This window comes from Macaca mulatta, chromosome 7, assembly GCF_049350105.2.
Source record: "Macaca mulatta isolate MMU2019108-1 chromosome 7, T2T-MMU8v2.0, whole genome shotgun sequence".
Classification (NCBI taxonomy): Eukaryota; Metazoa; Chordata; class Mammalia; order Primates; family Cercopithecidae; genus Macaca; species Macaca mulatta.
Genome location: NC_133412.1, coordinates 19,415,344 through 19,437,417, shown reverse-complemented (window position 1 = coordinate 19,437,417; position 22,074 = coordinate 19,415,344). Strand labels below are relative to the sequence as shown.

The 22,074-nt window shown below is 47.7% G+C and overlaps 1 protein-coding gene across 1 annotated transcript in view; it reads left to right on the top strand.

Moving 5' to 3' along the window:
• The first annotated feature begins 2,067 nt into the window (after positions 1 to 2,067).
• Positions 2,068 to 22,074, top strand: part of PLA2G4E (phospholipase A2 group IVE) — a 64,267-nt gene continuing 44,260 nt past the window's right edge. The window contains exon 1 of the mRNA XM_015142020.3: positions 2,068 to 2,328. Coding sequence (XP_014997506.3) covers positions 2,146 to 2,328 — 183 coding nt within the window. The 5' untranslated portion in view covers positions 2,068 to 2,145. The remainder of the gene's footprint in view (positions 2,329 to 22,074) is intronic.

The window sequence follows — 22,074 nt, the reverse complement described above, 5'->3', positions numbered from 1 at the left end:
TAATCCTCACTAGTTTTCCATTATAGCTTGACTTTCGTGAATTTTCCTTTGTGGCTACTATTGCTTAGCGTCTAATTTTTTTTTTTTTTTTCTTGCCAGGTCGGTTTTTTATCCCCAAGATATGAGTCTTTCAAAGTTTACCACATGAAATGTTAGCTGGTGTTGGTTTTATTTTGCATTGATTATTCACAAAGGTAATTCTCACTGGAAACTGGATAAAGAACTCTTAATTTGTGTGTTTTTTTTTAATTGCAAAATAAACCATCACCTATCAATATTTGGTCTAATCCAGGTCTCCCTCTCACATTCTAAGTTCACCTTGAATCAGAAGTTATTCTGGGTCTCACACGTAACTTTCTCTTTGACTTCAAGGAAGCTTGATTTCAAACACCTTTGTATCTACATATCTCCAGCCACAGAACTTTCTTTCTTCCAATGTCAAGATTCCTTTCTCCCTTGTGCAAAATAAAAAGTAAAATATTATAGCCGTGTCTGGCGTCTGCACACTTCCTCCGTGAAGAGTTACCTTTTCGCCACTCGCTTGCCAGCCCTGGCTTCTCGTAAAGACCTCCAGAACAAGTCCCCTAAGAAATGGAAAACGTAAACGAACGAGCTTTGTAAACTGTGAAATGCCGTGTGGGGAAGAGATCTGGCACCTCTTCAAGTCACTTCCAAACTGATGTTTTTACAATGTATTTTCCATTTATTTTATTTCATTTTATTTTTAAGTCTACTTTTTATTGTTTTATTCCAAACTGCCTTTGCTTTGTAAGGGAACCAGGTGTGTGCTTGACGAACGTCAACTCCTTTTATCCTTATTAGCACTGCTATTCAAGCTATTTTTTTCCGATACAGCACAAATGGAAAAATGACACTTTATACCCGTCTCCTTCCCAAATACATGCCTGGTCAGTCTCAGTGTGGGTCTGGCTGTTGCTTGATTTCTTGATTGATTGAGACAGGGTCTTGTTGGACAGCCCAGGCTGGAGTGCAGTGGCATAATCTCAGCTCTCTGCAACTTCAACCTTTTGGGCTCAAGCGATCCTCTCACCTCAGCCTCCCAAGTAGCTGGGACTACAGGTGTGCATCACCATGCCCAGCTAAGTTTTGTATTTTTAGCAGAGTCAGGGTTTCGCCATGTTGCCCAGGCTGGTCTCAAACTCCTGGGCTCAAGCGATCCACTTGCCCTGACCTCCCAAAGTGCTGGGATTATAGGCATGAGCCGCTGCACCCAGCCTGTTGCTTCATTTCTGATAGGGCTATTTGGGGCAGAGACACCCACTGGAAAACTACAGCCTCAGAAAAGAGAGGGGGACGGTGGGATACTCCCAACTAGAGAGGATGCGGGGTGCCTCAGAGCCAGTACAGACACAGGAAGATGAACATTTCAAATGTGTGTTAAAAACAGTTGTAAACAGAACATAAAAAAGAGTTACTTTTTTTTAAAATTTTTGTTTTTAACATGGAACTAGGACGCATCCCCTTTAGGCTGCCAGACATGGCATCTATTAAACCAAAGAGAGCCAGAGTAAATGATTAAATTCTATTCTGGCCCGTGGCCCTGCCATCAGCTCTGAACACAAGACTAGGTATTTATTTTCAGAGGTTACAATAGAGATCTGGGGGTAAGAAACAAGTGGCTTCACCTACCCAGGAAAATGAGGCTCCTTCAGGGGCCTGGATGGCCTCAGCCATTTCACCCCCAGCCCTCTCTCCCTCCCTCTCCCACTGACATATTGAGTTTCACACTTTAAAAATAGCTTTGCTGCACTAAGAAGCTTTCTCTGAGCCTGGATCCCAGCCCTGAAATGCAGGCATCTCTTGACGGAGAACTGCCCTATGTGAGTGCAATGCTAGCTCCCTGCTTGTCTTTCAGGCAGCACAAGAAATTTCTCTCCACAAAATAGGCCCAGATTGTTTGAAATATTTGCAGAGATAGACGTGGGGCTCCTTTAGTTAAGCCCTGGCTTCCTTCAGGTCCTTAATAATTCATCCTGGCTTAGCTTCAGGAGGAGTCTGATGGCATTGCTTCCCTTTCGCACAAAACTCCCTTGAAATTCCCCCAGGAGGCTCCAACAACACCTCGCTTTAAGGACCAGTCTCAGCTCCACACAGCCTGTCCTGAGCCCCAGAGAGGAGGCTGGGATGAGTCTCCAGGCCTCAGAAGGCTTTCCTGGGCTGGAAACTAATGTGTTTGTCCCACAGAGCCCGCAAAGGGATGAAGAAGGCAGCAGGTCAGGAAGAAGTTTCAGTGAGTTCGAGGATACACAGGACCTGAACACTCCTGGTCTCCCACCTTTCTGTCCCATGGCTCCTTGGGGCTCTCAGGTATGTCTGTGTTCCTGGGATGGGGCTCCGGCCACTTAAATTTTTACCCTCACTTTCGTGACTGGAAATAAGATCACCTGCATTGCTGGAGAGTTAAGAGGTTGTGATTTTGTTAATTTCTTTCTTTCTGGAGGAGTCCTTTTACCCCGCTGCCATCACCTGTCTGTCCTTACCTCCCTCTGTGCTCAAAAGAACTGTTAACAACAGTGGTGAGCTTTTATCAAGTGCATTCCATGCACCTGCCACTGCTAGGCAGGAATCAGTATCTGCATTTGATGAAGAAACTGCAGCACAGACAGGTCAAGGAACTTGCCCAAGGCCACATAGCTAGTTTCATGGGCACCTGAGATGGAAGATATTTGTCAATACGATGCTGAGAAGAGTGAATAAGACTGTGCATGGGAAGCACCTGGCAGAGTGCCTGTCACCTAGGCGCTCAAACCGTGCAGTCTAGCATAGTGGCCTAGCAGGGTCATGAGTGTAATTCCATGCAACTCAGAGAGAGTTGGAGGAAGCATATAGATCTGGCTTACCTCGCAAACCCCACCTATGAGTCAATACGTAATTCCCATCTGGTAAGTTGAGTGGGCTACAGAAATCAAACCGCATCTGAAGGTAATTATCAGGTGATCCAGGTCTGCCTCATGCAGTTTCTCCTCCGGGCAGGCGTGTGAGCTTCCCGGAGGCTCCCAGTGATTTGGGGAGGTGACAGCGTTCCTGTGCCCCTCTGGCTGCTATGGTCTTAGCGGTGGCACCAGACTGAGCTCTGCAGGGAGTGAGCCTCGCTTCCTGCTGCCAGCCGAGGCCTGGCTCAAAGGGAGCGCTGGCCAAGGTCCCCTCGCCTCCTATGGACCCCTCTGGTCTCTGCCTCCTTCTCTCTGGTCCCTGGCCTGGAGGGTCCATCCTGAGCCCCAACCACGGGGTCCCCTTGTCTGGATCCAGAAGGTCCCACTTCATACCTGCCACAGCATCCACCACACAGGTAACTGAGGGCTGCTTGGGGATGACCCCGTCATGCAAACAGCGTTCCATCCTCCATATTGGGGGAGTGTGTCCCCCGGCATTCGCGTGTTGGAAACTTAATCCCCAGCGCGACAGTGTTGAGAGGTGCGATCTTTAGGAGGGGATTTGGTCACGAGGCTGCGGCCCACATGGATGAATTCGTGTCGTTATCATGGAAGTGAGTATAACTGAGAGGGTGAGATTGTTATAAAAGTGAGTTTGGCCTCCATCCCTTAACCCGGGTGGACTGGAGGCTCGGGCCTCTGCCGGTGACACTTCCCAGAGTCACATGTGAAGAAGGGTCAAGAGCCCCACCCCAGAGTTTCCCTCGACATCTCTGCCCCACACCACCCCACCCTTCCCAAAAAGCTCATCTTCTGCAGTCTCCCAGTCTCCGGTGAGCAGGTGCTTCTCCCCTTCCTCTTCCTGACTCTGCCTCCGTTCCAGAAGTCTCTGTGTCTTATCGGCCGGGCCTGCTGTTGATACGCTGGAGGGGGGATGGGAACTGGGGCGAGCTCCCTCCCCTGCTGCCTTGCTAACGAGGTCAATGGCCTGCCCTTGCCTGCCCTGGCATCTTCGGCCTCCTGACTCACACCTGGAAGTGGCAGCTGAAAGGTTTTGGGAGCAATGAAAACATAATGGCTTAATATTTGTGAAACTGTTGGCCTCATTCAAGTCGTTAAGAGCACGGGCTCTGGAGTTACACCAGGTTTGATCCCTTGCTCTGTCATTCATCAGCCCTGTAACCGGAGACCAGCTCCTCAGCCTCTTCCAACTTCAGTTTCTCCCTCTATGGGGAAAATGAAGTGCGTGCTTAGCGCAGCGCCTGAGGCATAGAAAGCTGGAGCAATGTGGCTCGCTGTCATTGTTACCATCACAGCTTTACCATGATTTCTCCCCTCTGCCCCGTCATCCCCATGCCCGTCACAGTGCACACATGAGGCTGTACCCGTGGCCCCCTGGTCTTTCTCCAGCTGCTTGAGGGGAGAGCAGAAAGGCCCACATGACTGGGACACAGACGGCCACAAAAAGACATTGGATTTAATTTTAATATTTTAATTTTGATATGTGTAAAGTAATTTCTAAAAATGTTTGGAAAACATAAAGGGCCAATCCACTGTAATCCCATTAACCTCGTACGATAACTATAGTCACGTGTTGCTTAGCAACAGGGACATGTTCTGAGAAATGCTGCATTAGGCGATTTCGCCATTTTGCAAACATCACAGAGTGTGTCCACACAAACCTAGCTGGCATAGCTCATTACACACCTAGGTTATATGGTGTAGCCTTTTGCTCCTGGGCTGCTAACCTGTACCGCCTGTTACTGTACTGAACACTGTAGGCAATTGTAACACAATAAGTATCTGTATACCTAAATGTATCTAAATATAGAAAGGCTACCATAAAAATAGGGTATTCTGATCTTACAGGACCACCATCATATATGTGGTCCGTTGTTAACCAAACCATCATTATGCAGTGCATAACGATATGGCATAATGTTTATACCATATCTATGCCCGGGAGGGGGGTTAGCCTAAAATTATAGTCATGAATATTTTATATCTTGCTACCTAAACTTCGTATGATTTTAGTTGCTAAATAATATTCTATGGTGCATATGTAAGCACCAACATTTATTAGGATTTTTATGATGAAATATCAGAGTTTTTATAGGTGTTTTATTTTTGCAAATTTCTGTGGAATTTCTCAGAGACAGGTCAGTTGGTCATTCCCCGAGACCTCTGTGAAATATCTGAACATGATAAAAAGAGTCACCACCAGCTCTGCAAGAGGGTGTGTATATGTGTATGAATGGGGGGCATGTAGGCTTGGGGAAAGTGTGCACACTGGGTAACAGTGGAATCTTCAATTACCTACGTGGCAGATTTTGAGGGAACTGCAAGGACCCGCTGCTGTGGACTGAACATGTGCCCCAGCGTTCACGTGTTGGAAACTTAATCCCCAGTGCAACAGTGTTGAGAGGTGGGACATTTGGGAGGGGATTCAGTCATGAGGCCACTGGTCGCATGGATGAATTCATGTCATTATCATGGGAGTGAGTCACTGAGAGAGTGGGATGGTTATAAAAGTGAGTTTGGCACCCTGTTGCTCCCTCGTGTTCTCCTGACCTTCTCCCCTGCACCATGGGATGACACAGCAAGAAGGCCCTTGCCAGATGTGGACCCTTTGACCTCGGACTTCCCAGCCTCTGGAGCTATAAGAAATAATCTCTGTTCTTGGTCAGGTGCTGTGGGTCACACCCATTATCCCAGCATTTTGAGAGGCCAAGACAGGATCATCACTTGAGGTCAGGAGTTCAGCCTGGTCAACATAGTGACTGACACTCCATCTCTACTTGCCAAAAACATTTTTTTTTTTTTTAATTTTTTTGAGATGGAGTCTCACTCTGTCTCCCAGGCTGGAGTGCAGGGTGCGATCTCAGCTCACTGCAAGCTCCGCCTCCCGGGTTCACGCCATTGTCCTGCCTCAGCCTCCTGAGTAGCTGGGACTACAGGCGCCTGCCACCATACCCAGCTAATTTTTTGTATTTTTAGTAGAGACAGGGTTTCATCGTGTTAGCCAGGATGGTCTCCATCTCCTGACCTCGTGATTCATCCACCTTGGCCTCCCAAAGGGCTGGGATTACAGGCGTGAGCCACTGCGCCCGGCCCCAAAAACATATTTTAAAGAAATAGATTTCTGTTCTTTATAAATTGCCCAGTCTCAGATATTCTGTTATAGCAGCACAAAATGGACTGAGACACTCGCCAGTCTTCAAATAGCTCCTTGTCTGCCCTCCATTTTGGTCCTTGAAGGGTTCCCTCCAGGACCACCCCTATGGATCAGGCCTTCATGTTTTCTGGGGCCAGTTGGAGGCTCCCATTACTGAGTAGCATATTGTCATCCAGTAACCCTAAAGCAAATATCAGCTTATCAGATTACCTTTGAATCACCGCGTCTCCTGCCCTGTGGAGGAGTTACCATCTCCTGCCCTATATTCTTAGATAACTTCTCATGTGGCTTGTCACACTCCTTCAAGAAGACCTGGGACTACATCCAAAGCATTTTTTCATTCATTGAACAAATATTTACTGAGCTCCCACTATGCACCTAGTATTGTTCTAGGAGTGGGAGAGAGAGAGCACTGAGCAGGTCAGACAAGATCCAGCTCTCATGAAACTTACATTTCAATAGGGGAGACAGTAAATAGTATTCCTGATATTGGTGCTATTAGGACAAAATGTGACAGCGAGTGACAGGCAGCAGGGAGCGGACATCAGAAGAGGGTGACATTTGCACTAAGATCCAAATGATGAGAAGATTGATGGCAAATATTCCAGAAAGAGCATATTCTAAGTGCAAAGGCCCTGAGGTGGACACAAGGTTGGCCTTTTCTAGAAACAGGGAGAAAACCAGGGTGACTGGAGAGCGGAGAGCAGGGGAAGCGAGGAAGGAAGCAGTGGGAGGTGAAGTCAGGTGCCTTATGCTGGGCCGGGTGCTGCAGAAAGCAGCTTTGATTTTGTTCCAAAACACAGGGGAGCCCATGGAGGGCTTTCGTCTGAGGACTGGCTTATCTGTTTTATGTTTTACCTGCATCACTTTGTCTGGTCTGTGGAGCGTGGATTGCCTGGGGGCAGAGGGAAAGTGCGGCCGAGTGAGGAGGCATTTGCTGTGGCCCAGAGAGAAACGGGGGTGGTTTGATTGGGGTGGTAGCAGTGGACAGTAGGAGTGAATGGATTCTGGGTTTCTGGAGGTAGAATTTACAGGACTTGCAAATAGACTGGATACGGAATGAGGAATCACACATGCCTAGTGGGTTTTTGCCTTAATAACCGAGAGATGCCCCTCACTCAGCTAGGACAGAAATGCGTTGGGGTGGAGGGGTCTGGGTGCCTCTGTCTTCGGCATTTTACACTTGAGATTCACCTCTAAGCAGAGGTGTCAGGTGGGCCGTTGAAAATACAAGTCTGGAACTCAGGAGACAGGTTGAGGAGGAAATCTGTTTGAAATCGTATAGCAGAATGGAGAAGGTTTTGAAGCCATGGGGCTGGATGACATGTCCAAAGGATAAAGAGACAGAAGCAAAGGGGAAGAAGTCTGTGCTCTCCCGTTTTCCACCTTTCAGATGCCAGCAAGGACGAAGAGCCATCAGAGTAGACGGAAAGCAGCAGCCAGTGAGGCTGGAAGGAACCCATGAGAAAGTGGTGTCCTGGGAGCCAAGAGACTTTTTCCATAAATGTCCCATCCCGTTATCTTTCTGAGCACAGAGCAGGTGGTCAGCAAATACTCTCAGAAAGCGCAAGCTCTGCAGTGGCTTGTTGGTGCCTTCTCATCCCCCAGCCCTGCCATGGAGTGCCAGTGCTGCCTGGGTGGCTGGCTGCTGGCCTGGGAACCTAACAGCTCCCCACTATCTCTTGTATCTCTCGGGAGGCCGAGGCCTCCGCCCACGCCGGGGGCCCCACCTCACCCCACCCTCCTGGTTTCACACTCTTGGCCCCCAGCTCATGCCCTTCCCTCCCAGCAGGGCTCGCCCTACTCTGTGCCACCCACGTGGAGTGAGGCAAGCTCATTCCTACTTCTTTCCCCAGTTCTGCTGCCTCCTGTCCTAGAGGCTCTCCCTTCCCCAGCTGCCACCTTTCCAAACCTTGCCTCTAACTCAAGGCTCAGCCTCCTGAGACTCCCCACCGGCCTCCACGTGGGCTCTTGACAGCCTCCCCTTCAAGACCAGCCCTGTGTACCACGCCTTCACCTGCCGGGTCACTGAATCCCACTGGATGCCCCTCGTATCTAATCTATCACCGTGCCGTGTAGGTTCTGCTCAGAAATATCCCTCGAGTTCACCACTGCTTCCGTCTCTGCCCCCTACCCTGGCCCAAGTGACCATTTATTTCCCATCTGAGCCACTAAAACACATCTTCCTGCCCCGGTCCTGCCCAATTCTGTCCCCACCCAGCAGCCAGTTGACCTCATTCACATCACTTCCCTGCTTAATACCCTTTGGTGGCATCCGATTTCTTAAGATAAAACCCCAAATCCTGACCATGGCTTCCAAGGCCTCTCTGACCTCATCACTCCATCCTCACCATGCCCCAGACACAGGTGCTCAGTTCCTGAACACGCCAGCCTTTTCCACCCCTCAGCGCCTTGCACTGCTCTACCTTCAGCCTGGGGGACTCTCCCCGCAGCCTGCATGTAGCTAACCTCAATTTTCCTACAGGCTTCAGCTTCAAGGTTGCTTCCTCTGGGAGGTCATCCCTGACTTCTCCCCAAATCAGAATCTGTTCCTGTCTTTCATAGCACCCTGTTATTTTCCTTCCTGATACTTCTCACAGTTGATGGTTAGACATTGTTTTCTTTCAAAGCTACTTCACTAGAAGCTTCCCAAGAGCAGGCACCACGTTGATTCTGATACTCGGAACCTGTAGCACGCTGCCTGGCATTTAGGAGGTGCTAAAGTCTCCGTCATCAGTGAACAAAGCTGTCACTGACCTCTCCAGCCCATGTCAACCTTGAGGTTCTTTGCTTTCCAAGTTCACTTACAGTTAGTTATTTCCAATTTATTTGTCCTGTAGCAAAAAGAATAACAGCAACCATGACAATTTATTTTTTTATTTATTTTTTTGAGACGGAGTCTCGCTCTGTCACCCAGGCTGGAGTACAGTGGTACCATCTTGGCTTACTGCAAGCTCCGCCTCCCGGGTTCACGCCATTCTCCTGCCTCAGCCTCCCCAGCAGCTGGGACTACAGGTGCCCGCCACCATGCCTGGCTAATTTTTTGTATTTTTAGTAGAGACGGGATTTCACCGTGTTAGCCAGGATGGTCTCGATCTCCTGACCTTGTGCTTTGCCTGCCTCGGCCTCCCAAAGTGCTGGGATTACAGGCCTGAGCCACCACACCCAGCCGACAATTTATTAAGGTTTATGACATGCCAGATTGTGCCAGATGTGTATATACAGTGTTTATGTCTATATGATATATAATCTTCACAACAGTCCTGTGAAATCAGTACTATTAACCTCATTTTACAGATGAGGAAAGTGAGAAGTGGGTTTCAGAGAGAGACAGTCATTGCTGAATACTGCCCCAGTAAGTGCCAGAGCCAAGATACTCACTCGGGTCTCTGTAACTCCAGATCTCCTGCTCTTTCCTCTACATTTGTCTTGTGGGTCTTGCCTGTGAACTTCTGTTGTTGTTGTAAGCTTTTCCCACTGGCCTGTTTGGTTTGTGGTTGGGGTTTTTTGCATCCTCCACCACATGCTCCCTAAATACCTACTATTTGTGAAGGTGTGTCCATCAGCAGGTGAGAGCCACCCAGGACAAGAGACTCCGTGTTCGCATCAGACTTGCCCCATGAGATGAGTTCCAGGGCTAGTTCTGAGAAAGGCCGAGTGGATGGCCACCCACAGGTCCTGACTTACGGGTGCCCAAAGGCCTGCCTTCCTCACATGTTTCCCTCACTAGGCCAGGCTGGCCCTTCCTTGTTCCCTCCTTCCTGCCTCGTAAAGTTCCCACCATCAGAGCCACTTACTTCTTAGGCAACAAAGGTGGGCCTGGCCTCTGGAAGTCCTCTCCCCCATGCTTCCAGCAGCTGAAGGGGTGAGCAAGCTGTCCTCTGAATCTGGGGCATGGTGGGATAGAGAGAAACAGACTCTCAAAACTGGAACAGGTCATCAGGTTTCTCAAGCCACTCCCGCTTGCCCAGTGTAGGAATCTCCTCCGTACCTTCCAGGCAGGGACTCCTTGCATAATTCTAAGAATGGAAGCTTATTACCTTCCAAATGACTAAGTTCTTTCTTACACCAAGGTCAAATCTACTCACTCAGAAAGGCCCTATTTCCACCATCAGGTCAGGCACGATATCAGTCTAACCCTTTTTGGTGCTTGACAGCCCTTTTCATACCTGAAGTTGCCTTCCACGCTCTATAGTTTCAAGACCCTGCTGGCCTAGGATCCAGTATCTGCTCCAGTCACATTTTCAGTGAGCCACAACTCTGCCCCCTTCCTTGCCCAATGAGTGGATATTTCACCCAAGGCAAAGAGAAGGATCTGGCTGGTGGACAGATGGCCAGCTGCTTGGTAGAAGGAAGAAAGGGCTTCCCAGCTCTTGAGAAAAAAATTCCTTCCCTGGGTGGGTTTGCCTGACCCCATGCTCAAACAAGACCTCCTGCTACTCCCAGAGGATGGCCATGCGAGAAGGTACTTTTAACAGAGTTGACATATGTAAATATCTGGTATGGTGGCCTGGGACATGGTAGGTGTGAAGTAAATGTTAGCTTTCTTTCCCTGTCTCTAAATGCAGTTTTTGCTTTATTTAAAGAGCAACTTTATTTATAATAAGCAACTTTATAATAATGTTCTTTTTACAAAATCATCTTTCTGATTATAAATAAGTAATATATATTCGGTACAGACATTAGAAAATTTGAAAAATGTAATAAAATAAACATTCTCAATAACATCATCCAGAAATAACTTCCTGAACCCTTAATACTTCCTTCCAGCTTTTTTATAGGCATATATATAAATAGAAATAAATTTTCTTTATATATATGTATATTGATATAGGTAAAATTAAGCTTGTAATATAACACTTGTCATTTCTACAAAACAGTGAATAGTGATAACTTTTCTCTGCTATTAAAAACCAGGTTTTTGAAAATGGCTACATAACATAGCATCATATCATCTAGGTTGTTTCCAATTTCTGATGCTATGACCGTTTGGGGTATGCTATGAACACCCAAAAGCCTAGAAAATATGTCATTGATACACAAATTACAATGATTCCTCTCCCCTTCATGTCAAGTTGGCAGAGAAGTCAAGATTTCTCTCCAAATAGCCCAGAGAATTCCCATGGCCATTGTCCCCGTCCATGAGTCAGACCCCCCTCATTTGTCTGCTGACTGGAAACTTCACAAAAGACTCTCTGCTGACTTGTCCAGGCTAAAGAATGCATCTGCCCTGCCAGGAGCAATGGGGAGGGTCCCTCAGCAAAGGGACCTGGTGACCAAGTATCTCTCGATAATGGTACAGCTCTGTCCCTCCACACACACACAGAGCCAGTTCCCCACAAAGAGACTCATGGTAGCAAAGTGAGTAAGCATGAAAGAGTTTCAGTATTATTTCTGTGCCTTAGGTTCTGATAAGCTAAACCCTAATACTGAGTGCAGGACACTGGTCTAAACTTCCCTCTTTAGGGCACATTTCCTCTCTGGAACTCCCAGTGCCCTTCCTTGTCATCTGACCTCAATGGGTCTCTTGGGGAGGTCTCTTTACTTCATCATATACACTGCGATAACTTGAATCCTCAATGAGGAGTCCGAGTCCCAACCTCTTTCCCTGTCCCCAGGAGGCTCATCTGCTCCTATGTAAATTTATGGATGCAACTGGATTCATAAGGGAGGGTGCTACCCAGCTCCACTTGCCAGTATCCAACGCCTAGATGCCATGGATACATTGGTGGGTGCGAGTGGAGTGGAGGCACTGCTATTTCCATCCATCAACAACTTTTTTTTTCCTTTTATCCATCAACCACTGCTAAGCCCTATCCCTTGTTAAACCAAACAGGCAAATAACAACAACAAAATTTAAAATATTACGGGAATAATACCAAATGAAATATCTTTGAGGATTTGAGCAAGTGTTTGTGTACAGTAAATTCCTGGAAATACAGTTGCTGAGTCAAAGGCAGTGCAAAGTTTGCATATTCATAAGATTACCAAATGGCCCTCCAAAAAATTTGCTCTAATCTGCATCCTATCACCAACATTTTACTGACTCTTCCTCACACCCTCACCAACACTATGTCTTATCAATTTTTTATCCTTGCCAATCTGATAAATGAAACGTGGTATCTGTTTGTTGTTTTAATTTAGTCTTTAAATTATTAGCAATGATCTTTTATATAGACTTATTGCATAGCCCATTGATTCCCAACCTTTACTGAACTTTAGAATCATCAGAGGAGCTTCTAAAAATTCCAGTGCCCAAGTTATATACCATACCAATTACATCAGAGTATCTGGGAGTCAGGCAACAATACATATTTTCAAAGATCTCCAGATGACTCCAGTGTTCAGCAAAGTTCTGGAACTGCTGACATACACATTACTACCATGAATTGCCTGTTTGTATCTTTTGTCAGTTTTTATGTTGTTTGCGTTTTAGTATTTATGTGAAAGAGATTTTAGTTTTTTGGGAAAATTAACCATCATAAGTTTAGTAAATAATTTTTACAAATTAGTCTTGTATTACTGTGTATGTGTTTTGACATAGAGAAACTTAATAGCTGAAAACTGTATGGTCAGAATTATCCATTTGTTTTCCTTTATTGCATCTCAATTTCATATCTTGCTTTCTTACTAATAATGATAAAACAATACCAGTACATCTGGAATTTATTTTAGTACAAGGAGATATGGAACCAGCTTATTTTTCCCCAAATGACAAAATGATTATTTTTTTCAGAAAACTTGTTTTTTCAACATAATTTATCAGATAACCTGTCCTTTTCCTATTAATTTGCAATGTTGTCGTTTGTACATGTAAATGTCCTGTATGCACTTGGATTTGTTTCTGGATGCTCTAGGCCTTAAATACTGTAACGTGTGTGTGTGTGTGTGTGTGTGTGTGTGTGTGTGTGTGTGTGTGTGTGTGTTTTAAAGTTTTGTAGAATGGTGGAGGGGGTCTCACTATGTTGCCCAAACTGGTCTTGAACTCCTGGCCTCAAGCAATCCTTCCACCTCGGCCTGCCACAGTGCTGGGATTACAGGCAGAAGCCGCCACAACTGGCCAAATACTGTAGCTTTAAAATATATTTACTAGATATAATTAGTTTTCTCTCCTTAATTTTATCTGTTTTATAAATTCACTGAACATTTTTTCATTTTCATTTTTCTGCATATATTTTACAACTTTTGGTTAAGTTCCCCCAAAACTTCTGGCTGGAAATTTAATTGGTTATTGTACTAAATAAATAGATCAATTTAGGAAGAATTGATCATTTTATTTTCCCATTTAAGAACAATGTATGTACCTTAATTTTTCAAGCTGTTTTGTGTCTCTTAGGAGAGTTTTATAGCTTTCTACATAGTGTCTGTGAATTTCTTATTTATTTTTCCTTAGGCTTATTTATTTTATTTTTCATTGCTATTTTGTATGTGATCTTTTTTTCTTCTGTGGCTATGATTTTTATGGAAAAATTAATATTTTTTACTTATTTATCTTTATAATCTAGTCTTCTTATATCCTGAATTCAAGTATACATATATATACATGCACAGCCAAATTCAAGTATTCATATATATATACACATACACACACACACACATATGTGTGTATATATGTATACTTGGTTCTATTTGGAGATATTCATTCTATTCTGTTGATCAGTCTGCTAATCAGTATACCAGTATCACACCATTAACAAAAGTATTTTTTCATGTTGGTACATTCTCTTTAGAGTTCTCTTTCCAAGACTGCATAGAATTCAGTCATAGAAATATGCAATCATTTACTAATATTTCTACCAATATTGAGCATATAAGTGATTTTCAATTCTTCACCATCAAAAATTTTAAATGGAATTTTTGAACAGGTAGCATTTGTATTCCTGGTTGTGAGTTTCCAAGAGTGTAATTACTTGGGCATAAATAGTCTTGTAGCTTTGGAAAACTGCTGTATTTTCATAAGTGTTGATGGTGCTTAGATTAGACTACGGTAAGGGAGGGTAAGAGGCTTGAAGGCAGTGGGTGGGGGCAGTGGGTGGAGTCCATGAAGAGTTGGTCCCAAGAATATGGGTTAGTGAAAGTAAAAGATCTTGAAAAGATGCCCAAGATCCCTAATAATAAGGAAAATGCCTATGAAAACCACAATGAGATATAATTTTATATCCACTGGATTAGCAAAACTCAAAAAGTCAGATGATACCCCATGGTGTAGCCCAATGGGAACTAGTGTTGGAACTGTGAATCAGTAACAATTACTTTGGAGAATGCTTTGGTAGTATCTAGTAAAATTGGTGATAATATCCCTCATAACCCAGCAATTTATTTCCTAGGAATATAGACACTAAAGAAACATGACGTGTACAAGAACGCACACAGTAGCATTGTACTCCCTGCCCCCACACTGCTTTCAAGCCTCTTATCCTCCCTTACCATAGTCAATTCTAAGAAAGCTCACAGCACTAGTACCGGTCTGTGGCCTGTTAGGAACTGGGCCAGACAGCAGGAGGTGAGCAGCAGGCTGGTGAGCATTAGCGCCTGAGATCTGCCTCCTGTCAGATCAGCAATGCCATTAGATCCCCATAGGAGTGCAAACCCTATCGTGAACTACCTAGGTTGCACGCTCCTTAAGAGAATCTAATGCCTGATGATCTGTCACTCTCTCCCATCACCCCCAAATGGGACCATTTAGCTGCAGGAAAACAAGTTCAGGGTTCCCACTGATAGTACATTATGGTGAGGTGTATATTTTATATATTACAGTGTGATAATAATAGAAATAAAGTGTACAATACTTGTAACACACTTAAATCATCCCAGCCTCCACCATCCATTGAAAAATTGTCTTCCACAAAACCAGTCCCTGGTGCCAAAATGGTTGGGGACCACTGATCTAAGATATATCAATACCTTAGATATTACACATCGGAATATTACACATTATAATTTTTTTAAAAGTATTTCTTATTTCAGAGATTTTAAAATGGGAAAAAATATGTACCTTGGAATTGATGAAATACAGTAACAGCAAAAACTTAGTGTTATTTGATCTTTGGGGTGTCACTTTTCTGGCCAGAAACCTGTGGCTAGTGGCACCTTTGCCCGAGTTTTGCTTGGGTCCGCTGGGTTCGTTCTGCCCACTCAGCCTGGCAGGCTGCACTCAGCTCACACTACCAGCCTGGATCCCACACCTGCCAAGGGAGACTGCATGGAGCAGCAGTGGGTGTATGAGCAAGTGTGGAGTCTGGCTACATGCCAGCTGCTGCAGTGAGGTGGGCAGCTCCAGGTGCACCTCAAGCAGCTTCCACAGCTGGCTCCGGGGAATGCGGTGGTACCCAGAAGCTTGGAGATGCCAGGAACCACAGGGCCCCGAAGAGGGAGTCAGAGACCTGGCTCCGTGTGCTCCCAGGTCTGGGTTCCCTGAAGGGCCGCAGCTCTTCTCTCCTTCTCTTCACCCACAACGAAGTGAGCAAGGGGCATGTTTCAGCCCTGTTTGTGTTATAGTTCTTTTAGCCCCGCCCTTGGACAGGTACCAAGTTCTCGTCCTGTGACCAGGAAGAATGAGGTACACAGACAAGTGCGGGGTGAGAAAGAAGATGAGGAGCTTTATCGAGCAATAGAACAGCTCAGAGGAGACCCGCAGTAGGTAGCTTCTTTTCCAGCCAGGGTGTCCCTACCAGTGTTCAACTCCTAGCAGAGAGGAGGCCCTAGAGTGGGAAGCTCCCCTCAGCAGCTGGTCATCCTGATGACTGCCCTGCTCTGGCTGAGCCCAGGGCTTTGAGGGGAGGAAATGCGCGCACATGGGTCCATGGGCAGCCATGGGTGAGCCTGGAAAAGGTACCACAAGTTCCCACTCTGGTCTGCAGGACTGGCAGCCTGGCCTGAAGGTAGGGCCTCTCCAGGGACCCACCCCCTTCTCCCTAGGAGCCTGCCTCCTGCTGCCACCTGTGGTGCCCAGGCTGCTGGTACCAATGGGCACCTACAGGCCAGCACGGAGCTGCCCTAAGCCCCCCACCCCCCGGCTTCACCCCCCACCCCATGCTCATTGGCACCCAAAGTCTGGAGGGGGCTGAAGTGGCAGAGGGCTGGCATATCAGCACTGCCCCAAATATGTGCACTCCCGGTCGAGCTGCACAGCACCCGGCTCGGCCACATGGTGCTCCGAGATGGGAACCGGCGCTGACAGCGGGGAGAAGCCAGGCAACGGGAGCAGGCACTTCCAAGCCTGCAAGGCCGGGAGGTCGGTGGTACTACCCGGGCCCCCAAGAGCACACAGAGGCCCAGGTCCACAGCCCAAACTTGGGCTGTTGCCTGCTCCCGGCTCCCGCCAGCTCCGTGGAGCAGCATCCCCATCCGCCCCTCCTTCGCAGCCTGGGGCAGGGGCTCCCGGTACTGGCTGGGCCCCGGCCCGTGTCCAGGGCAGGGGCGACATGGCTACGAGCTCCCTCCTATTGCCCTGGCACCCAGGGGCGGTCCGGGGTGGAGTGGATGGCAGGCCCTGGCCCAGCCTTTGGGAGTGTCAGGCTTGGCGGTCACCCAGATGCAGGGTGGACCTGGGAATGCGCCCCTAAGCAGCGCCGCGCAGAGCCTCCTTCCGAGGCACAGGAACACGGCATCCTTGGCGGGTGGGAGCAATGGCTGCCCCGCTGGCTGGTCCCCAAAGCGGGCACCGCTCCCACTTTCAGCCCTGGGCCCCAGAAGCGCGTCCGCAGTTCCGCCTCCCCGGGCCGCCCGCTCGCTGTGCAAGAGCAGCACCGCTCCAGGCCCAGTTCCGCCTCAGGACCGCGCGCTTCCCAATCGCGCTGCACCCCAGCTGCGCTGCTCCTCCGCCAGCGGGCGACCTGGCCCAGCCCCATCGCCGCGGTCCCCAGGGCGGTGGGCTGCAGAGGAGGCTGTCGGCCTCCTCCCCGCACCCTCCCTGCTGCGGCCCGTGATGGCAGCGGCTGCTCCAGACGGTCGCCGCTGCCGTCATAAGGAACAGCTTAAATGTCTATCACGCAAAAACATAAGTCGTGGAATAGGTCACAACTGTGAAAATGAATGAACCAGATCTATTCCTACCAGTATAGGTGAATCTTACAAGCCTAATGTAGAGTGGAGAAAAAAACATGTTAATAGCAGAATGGATATTCGAATGTTATCTAGCTTATACAAAGTTTAAAAACATGTGAAATAATACCAAGTATAGCTTGGGAATACACACATAGGTAGAGAAAGAATAAAGAAATGCCTGGGAGTGATAGACATGAATTCAGGTTGCTTTTTAAAAGTATTAAGCAATATTTATGATACACAAAATGTATAGAGAATAATGAAATGAATACCCATGACTCCACTGTCCAGCTTAAAAAAATCACATTGGTGACAGAGTCAAAAGCCCCAGTGTGCTCCTTACCCAATCACTTCCCCTCTCTCTCTTCCTAGGGATAGTTTTTAACCTTTGGTTAAAAAATTAACCTGAAGCCCAAGTGCTGAGTTCATTTGCAAATTCTTATCCTGACTTGCATATGACATGATTTCCATTTCCTGTGGCTGATTAATCACATCCCCTGGGCCTGCCCCATCCTGTCTGCCTTTCCCTTCCTTCAACTCAGCCTTACTTGCTGGGAGAGCATGGTTGACTCTCCATCCCCAGCAGGGGAACAAGGGTGAGTCCCCACTCTCTAGCCCCTAGGCATGGACAATAACCAATGCTCTTTATCTGTCCCAGTTTACAGGTGTTGAAATGCAATGTTTCAGGTGCTGGTTGCTCCTCCCATGACTGGGAGAGGCTTTCCCTGTGCAGAGGATGTCACCAAGGCAGTAAGGTATGTGAGTGGTGGGTGGATGTATGACAGCGCTGACTTCAAGTGAAGGACAAATGAGAGATCGGAGCAAATCCTGGAAATGAGGTGAGAAGAATGGGAAGATGAGAGAAGAAACTCGGAAGATTTCTTCCCCCATGATTCCCAGAAGAGGGCTCCTGAAGGCAAACGCTCAGACATGTGCCTCCCACCCTAGGTGTGCCCTAGAGGAGCATATGCCCTAATTTAAAGGCACAAGGGACTCAGTTCAGGGGACAGTGAAAGGCACGGCCCCTGTGATCCCCTGCACAGAACCCTCCTGCAGATGTGGCAGCCAGGCGGATCAGGAGTCTGTGTGGAGTTCTGTTCCGCTGCAAGTGGCAGAGTGACTAAAGCTGAATTCAAATAAGTTTAAGCAAATAAAAAACCTTTATTGTCTCATGTAACTGGGAAGTCCAAGGGGCATATAGGCTTCAGGCATAACTGGATCTAGCAGTCCAGATCCTGTCCTCAGAATTTTGTCTTCTCTCCTCTCAACTTTTTAAGGCTGAGTCCTTCCACATGGTGACAGAGATGGTGACTAACAACTCAAAGCTGACCTCTTCCTCTCTCTTTCCCAACATTCATATAATCCTTAAAAGGAGGAGGTAGAAGAGGAGGAGGCAGAGGAGGAGATTTCATTGTTCCTGAACCAATCACTGAGTCTAAGAGGATGAGAATGAGACTGGCCAGACTGGTCGGGGCCCACCTTTGAGAAAGGAGGATGATTCCCTGATGACAGCTGCATAAGATCCCAAAGGCAAACAGTGCTCTCTTATCAGAGAAAGGGGAAAGGGACTCTAGGGGTCATGAGTCCACTATACCAGCATCCCACATGCAGACACAGTCAACCCTTAACCTCAGGACTGGCTTATGTACTCAGAATCAGCACATACAGATTTTCTTCATATTCTCCAAAATGAAATCAGAAACTAATCAAATTATTTTGCCTCGAATAATTACAAAGCCTAGGAGTACTCTGGGTCTGGCATACCAGGTATGTCTCTACTTCCAAAAATACTTTCAAGAGAAATTAGAAATAAGTGATCTGATCATCCCAGTGTGCCTGGAACTTTCCAGTTTTAGCACTAAAAGTCCTGAGTCCCAGGAAACCCTTTAGTCTTGGACAAACCAGGATGTTTGATTACTTTCAAATGAGTCTTTGGTTATTGTTTGCGGCAGACGGTTCCTGAGGGCTACAAGGCAGGTACTACAGGGGGTCAGGTCTGCGATCTTGGAGCCCAGAGTCCTTCCCTCTGAATTTCTACATCACCAGAAAAAGGACTGGAACTCCTCACTCCCACTCCACCCAGTCCCTACACATACATGTGCACAGAGGGAAGCAGCAGCTGAGAGAGGTGAAGTGTTATTTGCACCTTGGCAAGGGGTCTCTGCCATGCCTCCAGCTCCCCTACACAGGACAGGAAGCCTGAGCCCAGCCCCACCAGGGCCCACTCTACCCGGGGCCAGGGGCTGCTTTACAGGCTGCGGGGAGGCCGCAGGGAGAGGGTTCCAGGTGGTGACTCCTGTCCCTCTCCTGCTCCTCACAGACCAGAGGACCCTCTTCTGTGTTTGGTGCTTGGTCATCCATGTGTTCAGCCTCACCCAGGCGCTGCCTAGATGACAGAAACCAGGACTGCAGAGTCACCCCAAAGGACCTGCCCCTCCCACCCCACCCACCCAGGATGTCCTTTGCCCCAGTGCCTCCTCCAGGTGCCTGGCATCTCACCATGCTGGCCCTGGAGCCCACCAGTCACCAACCAGACAGAGTACAGAGGCTGGGCAGGGCCCTCCCAGAAGCCCTCATTGTGTCACAAGGGCCAGCTCAGCCACTCCTCTATTTCCTCAGTGCAAATTCTTTAACTCAAACCTTAAAACCAACTACATGGCACTGAAAAAATCCTCAGAGTATTTTGCCTTTACTGGCCACAAGACTTGCACTCATTCTTGTCTGGCAGGGCAAGCAGGGCTGAGGCTCATCGGGACAGCCAGAAACGGGGCTCCAGGACCACATGGCCAGCACCACAGGACTGCTGACTTTAATCCATCTCCATGCAACTGGAATTTATTCCCCAGCAAGAGCTCAGGGGCTTTCTTCTTCCTAAAGGTCAAGGCAAGAACACATGAGCGTCCCCTCCCAAGTACTCTCACACAACACACACACTCACACAACATATTCACACAGCACACTCATACAACACACACTCGCACACTTACACAACACACCACTCAGACACGCTCACAGCATACTCACATACACACCTGTTCTCACACACACACTTCTCACACACACACACGCAGTGGGGAGGAGTGGGGGAGTCCCCTGCCCTGGATCCTGCCAAGGACAGGCCACAGGTTCTGTTTTCACATAACCCAAATGCCCTCCCCAAAAGATCTCAGTCCCCTCATTAAATATCAGCCTATTTTCAGTTACTTAAAGCTCTTTCCTGGCTGTGTTCCTCCTTTCTAACATCAAACACAATTTTCAATCTGTGTCTTCCCACGAATCTCGCACCTTATTCTCTCTCTGTGCCCAAGCATGGTATAGCCTCACCGGGCAGCAAGGAACAAGCCAGACCCCAGAAATCAGCAGTGAGAAAGGCCTCTGAGGTCAATTGGTTGGATGGTCTACACCACGGCTGCCTCTCAGACTCACCTGAGACGGTGAAAATATACAGAGGTCTCCCCACCCGGTGTTCTGCCCATCCCCACACTGCCTTCCTAAATGCAAATGGACATTGACCTAAAGTCAGTAGGGAGCCGAGGCCCTCTTCAGCTGTGCTGTCCTCGTCAAACCCAGGATGTGATCTGAAGGCATCTCCTGCTCATGTCCCTCCCAGGCCTGACACTGTCCCTTCTGCCTCCCCTTCCCTGTGGGGTGGTGGGCAGGGACCCTTGACTCCAGGGTTTGAACCAAATGGAGCCCATGGGGAATTATTTTTCTCTGTTAGAACTTGGCTAGAACCCAATTCAGTCAAAACATAGAGCACCAGTGAATGGCATAGTATATTAGTCCATTATGCATTGTATAAAGGAATATCTGAGACGAGGTAATTTACAAAGAAAAGAGGTTCTACAGGCTGTACAAACATGACACCAGCATCTGCTTGGCTTCTGGTGAGCCCTCAGGAAGCTTTTACTCATGGCAGAAGGCTGACAGGGAGCAAGCATGTTGGGTGGCAAGAGAGGAAGCAAGGAGGTGTTGGGAGGGCAAGTCTTTTTTAACAACTAGATCTCACTTGAACTCAGAGCGAGAACTCACTCATTACCACCAGAAGGCACGAAGCCATTCATGAGAAATCCATCCTGTGACCCAAATACCTCCCACTAGGCCCCACTTCCAACATTGGGGATCACGTATCAACATGAGATTTGGAGGAGACAAACATCCAAATGATATCAGGTAGACTCGAACCATCTGACATGGTTCTTAAGACAGTGGAACTAGGAGAAACCCAGCCTTGCTAAATTACTGCAGGGCTGAACTTGCCAGAAGGCCTCCCCTTCCCTCTCCCTGTGAAGTCTGGGAGTCTCCCAGAGGTGCCCTGGCTCAGGAGCTGATGTCAAGAAGCTTGGCAGAGTCTAGTTATGGGTGCTTGGTCAGCCAGCCTTGGACCAAGCAAATGTGAGGGCTGCCTGTTACAACCACCCCTATGTGGGAGAACCCAGGAGCCTGGCAGGAGAGAACTGTGGGATGGAGGAGGGAAAAGGGAAGCCAATGGGAGAAAGAGGAGGATGAAGGGAGAGGAAGAGAGGAAAATGAGAGGAGGAAAAATGGGAAAGTGCCAAAGAGAGGAGGCTCTGTGCGGGAGGCTGGGATTTTCAGAGGAGCCCAGATACGCCATCACTCTGTAAAAACGTCAATCAGACCCAGCCATTTCATGTCTGGAGATTTAGCCACAAGAAATGAAAACGTATATCTATGCAGAAACCTGCGTGCAAATGTTTACAGCAGCTTTATTTATGATTGCTAAGCATGAAGGGAAGGAGCTTTGTGGCTGTGCGCGGTGGCTCATACCTGTAATCCCAGCACTTTGGGAGGAAGAGGTGGGTGGATTTCTTGAGCCCAGAAGTTCAAGACCAGCCTGGGCAACATAGTGAGACCCCGACTCTACCAATTTTTTTTTTAATTAACTGGACATAGTGGCAAATGCCAGTGGTCCCAGCTACTCAGGAGGCTGAGGTGAGA